This window comes from Sturnira hondurensis, unplaced genomic scaffold (assembly GCF_014824575.4).
Source record: "Sturnira hondurensis isolate 20B ecotype Veracruz unplaced genomic scaffold, ASM1482457v3 Scaffold0006496, whole genome shotgun sequence".
NCBI lineage: Eukaryota > Metazoa > Chordata > Mammalia > Chiroptera > Phyllostomidae > Sturnira > Sturnira hondurensis.
The window spans coordinates 9097950-9110247 of record NW_028079127.1 but is presented as its reverse complement, the minus strand read 5'-3'; the positions used below and the strand labels follow the sequence as shown (position 1 = coordinate 9110247).

At 33.9% G+C, this 12298-nt stretch overlaps 1 protein-coding gene across 1 annotated transcript in view; it reads left to right on the top strand.

The window, feature by feature from the left end:
• TRHDE (thyrotropin releasing hormone degrading enzyme) overlaps positions 1-12298 on the top strand; it is a 389993-nt gene that overhangs the window by 270562 nt on the left and 107133 nt on the right. Inside the window, exon 7 of the mRNA XM_037049432.1 lies at positions 11162-11227. Within this exon, the coding sequence (XP_036905327.1) occupies positions 11162-11227 (66 nt within the window). The remainder of the gene's footprint in view (positions 1-11161; positions 11228-12298) is intronic.

Here is a 12298-nt window from a genome sequence, read left to right as displayed (position 1 = left end):
GAGTCAACTAAAAACTTAAGTCATATTAGTGTTAAGATTTATTTGGAGCAGTAGGGAAATTTCAGGCATGAAGAGGCTGTGCAAATGCATGGGTAATGAGATGTGCAGGAAGACTAAATACACGGCTCTTCCCATGCTCACTCAAAAGATAGGCCAGAATCTGGGAGGAGGATTGTGAAGAAGAGTTGGATTTAAGAAAACACTGTTCTTGTAAGGGTCATATGATCATTCAATTTTTTCTTCTTTTTTTCAATATATACAGTATCTATTTTGTACACCTTCAAAATTATATACATCTACCTATAATAAAAATAAAATGTAGGAAAAGAAAATTGGAAAGAAGAATGAATTTTACCATGAAATTAAATTTTGTGCTTGTAAATTACTTTGTAGATAACTTTCAAATATTTGAATACTTGACATTTTAATTATAAAGTAGAAAAATGAATGTTTATATTATGTAGAAAATGCACAGGTTAATTTATTAGAGGTCAGTATTATACTCTATTTTTCAGGAAAAATACTTAATTGATGCTAAAGTTTTATTACATTAACATAATTTTGTTTGCATAGTAAATTATATCTTCTTTTTCTTAAAGATCTTATTTATTTATTTTTAGACAGACGGGAAGGGAGGGAGGAAGAGGGGGAGAGGAACATTAATGTGTGGTTGCCTATCGAGTGCCCCCTACTGGGGACCTGGCCCAAAACCCAGGCATTTGCCCTGACTGGGAATTGAACCAGCGACCCTTTGCTTCCCAGTCCAGCACTCAATCCATTGAGCCACACCAACCAGGGCAACAGTATTTTCTTAAGTTGCATTCAATTAAATCTAGCAACACCTCTTTAAGAAATGTTATGTCATCTTTTCTATTAGACAGACTGGGGAAGTATTTTTTGTTCAAGACATATCAAAACCTCATTTATAATGATTTTAAGTATTTACTTTGACATTAGTTAGCATAATATTATATGTGATTTTTAAAAGTTTTATTTATTCAACATGTTTGATATACCCTGTTCACTCACATGAAATCATGTTGTGTTTTTCTGAATAAGATTAATTCCGTGGTGGGAGTTAAACTGCCACAGACAAGGAATAACTCTTTTGCAATAAGTGTTAAGTATACCACTTGTTTGCATTTATCATTTATACTTAAACCACTGCTTTGCTAATACCTCAAAAACTTAATTGAAATCATATGCATATTAATAATTTGATGTTTAAAAGAAAATTATTCACACATCCTTAATTGTTAAAAGAGTTACTCCAAATTTCTGGCTTATTCAACTTATTTCATTTTTCTCTTTATTGTTTTGGGTTGGCCAAAAAGTCCAGATAGTCTTTTCCATAAAGTAAAAGATATATTTTTCATTTTCACCAATAACTTTATTGAACTGGATATTTTGAGTATGTGGGCTATCTCCCACATGGTTTTCTAGTGGGCAGAGGCCAGGGGTTCTGCTAAACATCTCCCAGCATAAGACAGCCCCACAGCAAAGAATTATTTGGCCAAAATGTCAATAGTACCAAGAAACTTTGCAAACCACTTTTGACACATTTGATCAGTCGTAGTACCTTCTCCATACACTGCACAGTCTTTTTGCATTTCTGCTATGTTTTTACTTTTCTTGAAATAATAATACATAATACACTAAAAATGTTGTATATCTTCTTCATGTTCAATATTAAAAATGGCTGCACAAAAAATCACCAATTTTGATGTTTAAATGCACACTGATATGACAGCTGTCACAATAAAATCTAACACAATTGTTTTGAATGAAGCTAAAGACAGGTAAGCACTAATCGAGGCATCATATGGAAAAAATAACTGAATTACCTTCATAGCCAACTCAATACATACATTCATTTAAAAATTTAAAAAAGTGATAGCATCAAAATATTCCTAGAAGATTAACAGTAAGATCTTTGAATAAGGGAATAAGGAATTTTCCACCCCTGAGATTCAGGTAAGAGGAAAACAAAGTTTATATAAATTATGGGAGACTATTTAATGAGATCAATTATAAGGTGTTTTAGGTGAGCAATTTTCCCTAAAGACCTCTTTATTTAAACAAAAATCTCAAGAAATTTTTCAAACGAATAGCAAATACTGACAGGTGTGCATATACTCAAGATCCAAATTTAAGAAATATTATCCTTTTTGTTATTATGAGGACTTAAATTTAACAAATATTATAATTTTTTAACTTTTATGCATCTCCCTATTTTCCAAAGATAACCACTAAGCAGACGTAACTTCATCTGTGTTTGCTCTCTGCCGGGAATGTTCTTCCCCAGTCATCAACAAGGCATGCTTCTTTTAATTCATGTCTCCACCTAAATGTCCTTTGTTAGAGAAGTCTTTTCTGATTACCTTAATAACATTGAGAGCCCACCTCCCCAACACTCTCTATTTCCTTACCCCGCTTTGTTTTTCTTCATAGCAACAATCAGTACTTGGCACGATTACATGAACCACATTCCTTGTTTATTAGCTGCTGCTTCTGCCAGAAAGTAAATGCCACGAAAGTGTATTTGATGTGTTCTTTGCATCATTTTCATTCCCTGTAACGGAGTCTCACACAGCACACACTCAATGAAGGTTTGTTCATTTAGTGAATAACTCAATCTTTAAATTTACCTTAGTGTATAGTTTCCCTCCCCAAAGAATTTATACCTGTGTATACACCCCCACTAGAACGTTTGAAAGATCTTGTTTCCTCACATCCTTATCTATATTGGTGTTATTAAATTCTCACATTATTTTGCCAGGCTTATGGCAGTAAAATTCTGTCTTACTCTTTAAAATTGCATTTCCCTGTTTATTAGTTAGATGAAGTATTTTCTGTATATTTGTTGCTATTTGGATTTCTTTTTGATTTTTTTTTTTGTGTGTGTGAACCCCTTGCACATTTTCCTGTGGGGTCTTTTTCAACAATTGTTTGCTTACTTATTTAATTATTGATACATGAGAGCTTTTTTGTTGCATTCTGGATACAAATCTTTGATTGCTAATAGGACTATAATTTAACTTTTAATTTATGATGAGATATTTTTAACTCATTCATTGTCTCTTTGTTCATTTTCTTTTATGCCTCATGCTTTTTAAGTATCATTCTTTACCCCCAATTCCTAAAGATATGCTTTCCTAATATATTTGAAGTCTTTCATGTTGTATTGTGTTCTTTGATCTGTTTGGATGTTTTTGTTGCTCCTTTATGTTGTGATGTAACATGTAACTTCATTTTTGTTCAGGTAATCAATCTCAGTGTTCATTATTGACCTGCCTGCCCTGGTCCCACTTTTTTGTCCCACTATCCCTGTCAGCTGTCACCAATGTCAGCTTCTGTGCACTTGCCGCCCCACATCCGGTGCCTGGTTGACACGTGTGGCCCTGGCCAAGGTCTAACCACTGTGGCGTTTTGGGTTTGATATTGGGTGTGGTGATTCTCCCTGTCTTACTCTGTTTTAAAATTGTAGTTGTTAACCATTTGTCAATTCATACCAACTTTACAATGAAGACCGTTTCTGGAAAAAACTTTTGAAGATTTTACATTATTAATTTTTAACTACTTGACATTTTTATAATAACAGCTTTTTCTAGCTTTATAAGAAATGTGATTTTTCATGTTTGGGCTCTTGCATCTTTGATTAAGTTATTTAATTTTCTCCATGAAAATGCTGAGCAACTTTTAATTTCTCCCTATAATGTTTGGTTTTGTTATGCTTGTTCGCATTTTGCTTTTGAGACTAAGACTCTTTATAAAATGATTCTTAAATTAGTGTTTACTGATTTATATCAACTCTCTTGATTTTTATGTATTAATCTGTGTCAAATAAACTTGCTGCATTCTTTATGGATTTTATAGATTACTTCTATCGATTTTCATGGTTTCTTATAAGGACTTTAACATCATCTCTAAATGATGCTAATTTATTACATCATTTTATTGTTTGCTGCATAATTTTATTTTTTGTTCATTTATTTTATTGTGCTCTTGAATATAAGTATTAGTAGCGGGCATTCTTGTCTTATTCCCATCTTTAAGAAAGCACATATAATGTTTCATCAATCAGTATATTTTTAGGAGATGACCTTTGACATGTTAATGAATTCCTCACTCTTCCTGTTTTACTAAAATATATTTTGAATTAATGGTAAGTCATAGCAACTTTTTCACATATATTGATATATTTTACTTTTCATCTTCCCAACCATTTCTTTATTTTCAGTTTTGTTAATTTCTGCTCTCATATTTTTACCATGATTACCATTTCAGTTTACACTATTATTCTATTTTAAATTTTATTAATTGAATGCTTTCATGTAAGTGCTATTCTTGGCATTGTTGAAAACTCCCTGTTTTTTTAATCTCTGCCTGTGTAGTTTTCTTTTTTGGTTTTCTATTGATTTTCATATAGATTACCTTGTTTGAATACTATTGCATGGGAATACTGAAAAACGGAAGGCCCCAGTTTAGCCCATATGCTGAATTTCATTGTCGGGAAGACTGAGTACCTGTGTATTGGCTATGAGCTCATGGTTTGGATTGGTGGTTTGAAACCAGTGAGTAGTTGGTGGATACCTTTTGTAGCTAGGACCATCTTTCTTTGGCAGTGAAAGAATTATGGCAAAAAACAGGTGTGCCAAGAACAAGTCTAAATGAATGGCCCACATATAACTGTGGACAGAAGAAACAGTCATCTGAATCAATTAATGAGTGAGGTAAAATAATTTAATAAAATGTATAGTTTAGGCTTAAAAGATTTATGACTCAGAGGACAGAAAGCATTTAGGGCTAATATATTTGTGGGAAGTTTACTATTATAGTATGGACTTTCCCTGTGCTTTTGAATAATGTATAACATTTGGAATGTAATATTTAAAAGGAATATCCTTGAAGTTGAAGTAAATAGTATGATTAAAACATGAGGGTATAAGGTGTGCTCATGGGATCATAAGAAGATCAGCTTAACTAGAGGCTCAGAAAAGTCTTGAGAAGTAATGGCAAGGTTCATTGCATGTGGCCTTGATTTACTACCAAAGGAAATTTAAAAAAAAGTAGTTTGTGGGCAAGGAACTGACAGGGAAAAGACAGTGTGATGACGATCATGACAAGTGCTTCACATGAGTGATGTAAATGAACCCTCCGAAAAATCTCGAGGTGATTATGATCACCATCATCAGTGTTGGGAGTGGTCCCTGTTTTTATTGTCATAGTCTAGTTGTAGATACGTAGGGAGCTCATCAAAGGCGGCTAAGCTCTTACCGCGCAGATGACCGAGCGAGGACCTTTAACAGACACTATGCTTCTTCAGAAATATCGATCAGACTAGTCTGGTGCCGTCCATTGAATGGACTTGAGAAAGTGAGATCACATCCGGTGGGTGTCACTGGGAGGCTGTAGACTAATTCCGCTGTGCAGTGATGGAAACCTGGTCTCGGGAAATAAAAAGGCATAGGGCTCCAAGGTTCCAAGTGTGGGTGGCTGGGGCAATAGGGCATTAATTCTGTTTCTTTGGTAAAATTAATGTTCTTTCCCTTTCTTTTTTGTTCTATTCCTCTTTTCTCTCACTCTCTCTTTACCTTTCTTTTTGGCAATCGATTTGTGAATGGCAAATATTGAGGGTTAGATATTTTATTTTTATTTTTTTCACTCAGGTCCTAAATATAACTACATACTATTGCAACAAACAAGCAAACAAACAAAAACATGTTTTTGAGAAACCGTGGAGGATTTCAGGTATGTTTTTACTACAGAGCAAAACCAAGATTCACTGATAAATCATGTTAGAACATTGCATAATCTTGACACATATCTAGATTTGATGCAGACAGATTATTTAGAAATTTACATTTTAAAACTACTTAGATTTAGAATCAATACACTAATTCTTTTAGTAATAAGGGGGGATAGGGACAAATGTAATTGAACAACAACAGCAAAAAAGTAATAAGAAAGTCTTACCTTATAGGTTTCTTTGCTAACAAATAACTCAACCACTGAATGTGTGGATGTAAGTGTAGGAAAAATTTCCAGTAACTACTATACCTGTTGACTTTAGACAAATTACTTTACCCTTTACCTCTGTCTCTCCCATATGTAAACCGAATATAATGATACACTATTTCTTTTTTTAACATTTTATTTATTTAATTTTTAGAGAAGGAGAAGGGAGGGAGAAAGAGAGGGATAGAAACACTGATGTGTGGGAGACACTGTGACCCATTGCTCCTTGCACACCCACAACCAGGACCTGGCCCACAACCCAGACATGTGCCCTGACCATGAATCAAACCAGTGACCTTCCAATCTGCAGGATGACATTCAACCCACTGAGCCATACCAGTCAGGGCTGATACATTATTTTTTTTTTTTTGCCTGCTCATATCCTATGTAAAAGCGAACACATTTTTACAGTGGAATACTAGTATATACCAATATAAAAGACCAATAATTTATACCTGCTTGGATCTCAGCACTAGAGCTTTCCTATTGGGTGAGGTCTTTTGAGAAGAAGTCACTATGGTGTGTGAGGTTTTTACATGAGAAAGGAGCCAATGGAGGTCGGGAGAGCTGCCTTGAGACCACAGGGCAGTTCATAGCCTATGCAAAAAGAGAGGGAAAGAAGAAGCATTGAACTGAAAGAATTTTAGACAGCAGTCCAATTGCAAGAAACATCCATCCAGGCCAATGGGGAGTCCTGAGGCCAGAGCTTCCCATTAGAGGAATTCCCCATCTCACTGGGAGGTGCCCACCTCGGTTCCGCTCTCATGCTCAGTCACCAGCTGGGAGTGGACTGAGGAAAACAGCCTCCAGGGAGCAAATACAGAAAGGCAACAGAGGACATCTACACTCAGCATCTGATAAAAACATCACTGTTTTCAACGTCCTTAGTACTGAATCTGCTCCAAACTGTCTTTATGCCTCCCAGTCTGTCAACATGTTCTATAATGCTAGCCAATTTCTGTCTTCTGTCCCATTGCCAGTCCTGGACGCGTTGGTCAGCTATTTCAACTACGTCTCAATGAATGAGGTTTCCTCTCATTGTCTCCTGGGCATACCCACTGATTCCAAACTGAGTAACTCTAAGAATTGGCTTTCTAAGTTCTTGCTATGCTCTAGGTTTCTGGGGAGTGTCATGTAACTTTTAATTTGAGATCACAAGAAAGTAATCCAGATTCATTAAGATGACTGATTTTGGAGTTAGATCTAAGTGGAGTTTCAATCCTGGCTCCATAGTTTACTACCTGTGTTAATTAGGGTAAATTGTACAACCTTTTATGCCTAATCTGAAAACTAAAGATAATGGTGTTTCCTTACAATAATGTGAATATGGCATATAGTAGTTGCTTAATGAATGAAAGGTATATCATTAATAATTTTAATAATTAAAATTATTCATTATCACTAATAACTTTCAGTATGTCATTAATAAATTTAGGATTAGTCCTAATCCTAGGATTTAGGACTTTTCTACACATTTCCACATTTTTTGACTCCTTATTTTATTCTCACTGGAGTTCAAACCTAGTTCCACTTTTTCCAACTTGCATAATCTTGGGCTTGCCTCTCCTAGATTATTGTGATTCAGCATTTTTTGAGAACCTACTGTGTTCCAGGAACTGTTTCTCACAATGGGTTTATAGTAGAGTGAAACAGATCAAGTCTGCTATGCTTTTTACTCTTCACCTGCATGAGTCTGCAAAGACCACTCCTGCCGTACCATGCAAATAAATACTTCCTGTTTACCTTGGTGTATGGAACCCCGCCCATCCTTTAAGGTCTAACATGAATGAACTGTCTGTCTTTCGATCCTCTTTGACATGTACTCTTCCAGATATAATAAGCTTTCTTTTTTTCTGAAACACAGTTGAATATTTTATTTATTTATTCATGTATTTATTTACAATTCATCTTATACCGTGTTGTATCTTCTCATCCTACTCATAAGGTTTTGAGGTCCTGGAGGACACAGACTTGTTGCATACATATTTGTATTCTACAGGATACTGAGCACGCTGCTTTACTCAATGAGCATATGTTAAAAGAATAAATTAGTTGCAATCTCCCTGTCTTCAGAAGTGATTACTTATAACTAGGGTACACCAATAAAGTAATAAACCCTATATCCTGTCTGAGTAATCTTCAAGAATACAAAGTAATTGCTATGTGTGCAACTAATTTCTCTTTCTCTTTCACCTAGTTACTCTGTTAAGGGAGTCACACCTCTGAGCCAGGCACAGGGTATGGGGCGTCCAACCATGAAGACACAGTCCTTTCTCTGCAGATGTTTACTGTTTTAGGGACTGATTAAAATGTTAGGTATAATAAATTTTAGCTAGGAACTTATATGAAAAAGATACCCCAAATAGAAAATTGCTAAGTGAACCATGGGTTTATATTTTTATGGAATATTCTTCATGAAACCTTAAAAAACTCAGGTAGTTTCCATCTCAGGTAATATCTCCCTGAATTTTAGCATGGTAAATATAATGATAGGTTTTTAGAGGAAGTTTCAAAATTATAAAAATCTTGTAGAAATAGTTTGTTTATTTCTCTTAAAGCTGTTTAGACTGACTAACATCAAATTTGTTTGATTGGGAATGGAGTTTTGAATCATAAGTGAGTATAAATTACAATATTGTAAATAATATTTGCTTGGTGAAAAATGTTTCAAAAACATAATGAAAGGGGATTCTGTGTTTTCTTTTTCTTTTTTTAAAGATTTGCAATGCATTATGCCTGTGTTAAGAGGTGTGATTCTTATTTTAAGCCCAAGTAGTAGGTGCCGTGTGTATGTGGGCTGAATAATGGCAGTTGGAGAGGCCACTTGCCTGTGAAGTTTTATGAAATACGGGTTTTTCAAATGTAGCTTTGGAAAGAAAGGGCAATTAAATATAGGAGTGCATGCTACTCTCAGGAATTTAAAATGTTCAAGTGGGCAACACGAGCGCATTTTTAGAAAGGTAATTTAATTACACAATATAATAATAATAGGGAGTTCAGTGATATATAACTTTTACATATTGATTATATTTCTAGGTTTTATTTCCTGTTAGCACTCTGCTCCAGCCAACCGAGACAGGAAAACCGGTACATTCATTATGATTAGAAAGGACTCTTTTGCCATTAGACCGTGCTCAATTGATAGTTTTAATAGCCCGACAAGAGGCCCAGTCATCATTACCTGGAGGGAAATATTTAAATCATCCGAAGATGGTGATTCTGCTCTGAAGCAAAGTTTGAGATGACTGCTCGTTGGAGAGTCTAAGTCTTACTCCTCAAGTGGAGAAGCGTAGTTTTGCTGCAGAATTGAGAGTTTCCACCCTCAGGGTTTCCGCCCTCAGGGTGGGTGTGTGAGATCGAGAAATGTGTAGGAGGAGGGCTTGCGAAGGAAATTCAAAGAGTAAACCTGATGAGCTCCAAAGGGAATTCTAATCAGGTCCTCAGACCCAGTCAGAAATGCTTATACTTTAGGGACCTATACAAATACGCAGAAGTTAAAGAGGAAGAAGCACAAGAAAGAGCAAAGAGTACGAAGTGTGCTAGAAAAATATGTCAGAAGAAGTACAAAACTCTATGGCTTGTCCAGCTTAACATTTGTGGAGTTATAAATAAAATATTAATTTTTGGAACAATTTTGGTGATGACTGAATTTTTTGCAACATTTCTTTAATGATGATTAATGGAGCCTGAGTGTTATATTTCATTAAAATTCCATAATTCTAGGAAACAATTTTAGTAACAGTGGAAATTCTTCCTTGCGTTTTGGACTGGCTGCCACAGTTTAGTTCTAGACGGGGTGAGTCCATATGTGGTTGATATGATTCTCTTACAGAAAAGACACCACGGCAGGTGCAAATGGGGATGGGCAGAGACTTGACATGGGGTGGTGAACACACAATACAACGCAATGCACAGATGATGTGTTGTAGAACTGTGCACCTGAAACCTGTATAATTTTGTGATCCAATGTGACCCCAAGAAATTCAATTAAAAATCTAGTAGGAAATGAGTTACTGGAGAGTATGAATTTGTAATGAGAATGAATTTAATGTGTGAGTCATTAAAGGATTTCCCCCATAACCAGGCTATTATTTAAACTTTTGCTGCTTATAATCCACTGTGCCATAGTTAAAACAATTTTGTGCAGCTTGAAACACCTTTTTGAAAGTTTACTTATATTTTTCACACAAATTTATAATCATCCAGGCTTAACTATCATTATTTGGAATATTTCATATTGATTATATGTCTCCCTTTAGCGCTGATATTGTTCCACAATATTATAATAATTGTTCTCAAAGTGAGGTAGACTCCTAAATTAGTATTTTTCCCCCATTACTTTAAATATTTATATCAACCACATGTTTTACTCATATATGGATATGTGGCTACAGCCAGCCTCTTAAAAAATAGACAGGAAATAAAAATTATTAGTTCAATATAATACTGATAGCTAGCACTGATATCGTGGCTACTATTTTTCAGACCATGTTGTACTTTACACTTATTAATTCATTTAAGCTTCAGAATAACTGTATTAAATCAAGATTGTTATTGCCTATACTTATGAGTGAGAAAAGCGAGGAACAGAAAGGTTAAATTTTGTTTTTCCTAAAACATGGCCAGACGGGGACAGAGCCAGGGTTTGAAGCCAAGCAGCCTGATGGCTGGGTCTCCCTACTCTCCATTTCTGTAGCTAAACTATTCTTGGTTAGGCCAGGGTTAGAGTAAGTAGCTATGTTACTCCAATGCTATATTTTAATATGATTATTTATTAATGTGGACATTCTCTTGTACTAGATTATGAATTTGTAAGTACAAGAACCATGTTTTATTAACTCTATCATATATTGTGCTTAACAAAATTTTTATTACTCTGAATTACAGCTTATTATTACCATGAGATAGTCTATTCAGGAGATTTCTATTTTGAAGTCATTGGTTTTAGTTTTAAAAAAATAAAAAAATATTGTTACTTATAAAAAGAATATTGTATTTATGATGCTTCTATTTCTTAACTGTTTTTAAGAATGAAATAGCATGAATGAATCAAACTATTTTTGACTGATATAGGATAATTTTAGAATCATATTATTTGGTTAAAATTTCTTTCTTTTTTTAAGAAAATATTCTTTTTCTACAGGGTGCTGCTTTAATTAGAATGCTGGCTAATTTTATGGGCCATTCCGTGTTTCAGAGGGGTTTGCAGGTAAGTAATATGCTTCCTATTTTCTCTTACCTTTTTCCTTGTCTTTATAGTTATTTTAAAGATTTTTTACAGCTTGGAAAATTGCTAGTACAAAAGTTCTGAATTTGATGGAAAACTTTTGGATGAGTGAGGTAAGCAGTATCTTTCACTATGACAAATGAAAAAGGTAAGGTACCATAGCAACTGATAAAACTCAAACTGTTGTAACCTTTAGAATCTTTTTAATATACAATTTTAAAATTGAAGGAAGATTCAAATCTATCAGATCATAAAATATCTACAAAATATTTTTTGAGTCAACTTCCTTTATCTTCCATTTAAAATTTTATATAAGGTGAAAACAAAGTATGTTAACCTTATTAAAATATGTCTTTAAGAAAAATCTTAGTGCTTTTTTTCAGATATGTGCCTTTTTTGTTGTTGTTTTATTTTTGATATGCATTCGTTGTTATTTGTTCCAAAGCTATTTAAATATTTTTAAATTAGAAAATACAGTATTTTACATAAAGGAGAGAATATATTATAAATTCTCTAAGAGAATTTTTATATTTATCATATATATTTACAATATGAAGTATGGAATCTGAGAGTGCATTCTTAGAAAAGAAGGACTGTTAACTCTAGAAAACAAATACAAATATAAAAAAATAGAACTTTTATACCATTGAACCTGTTGAAGTAACTCATGTTCCTAGCAGCTGTGACTGATGAATTATTTATGATGCATTCTGCTACTTAGAAGTGTCCTTTAAAGCAAATTGATGTTCACCTGAAATACAATTATGCTAAGACAGAGAGAGCAATCAATCTTATCTGTTGTTACTAAGCTTTTCATTTTAAAATCTAAATAAACTACATATAGGATCAGGTCATAGTTTAGTAGTATAATTCTATCTTTACCGAAAATAAACTAAAAAGTAAAATACAGAGCAAGAGTTAAATATGTTATGACAAAGCTTTATTTACTTAACACAACATGGAAAAAATATCAATCTCTTGAAGAATAATTTTCTTAGAAAATATTTTTTACACATTTGTTCCAGTAGAGGTTGTAATTTATTCTCATCAGCT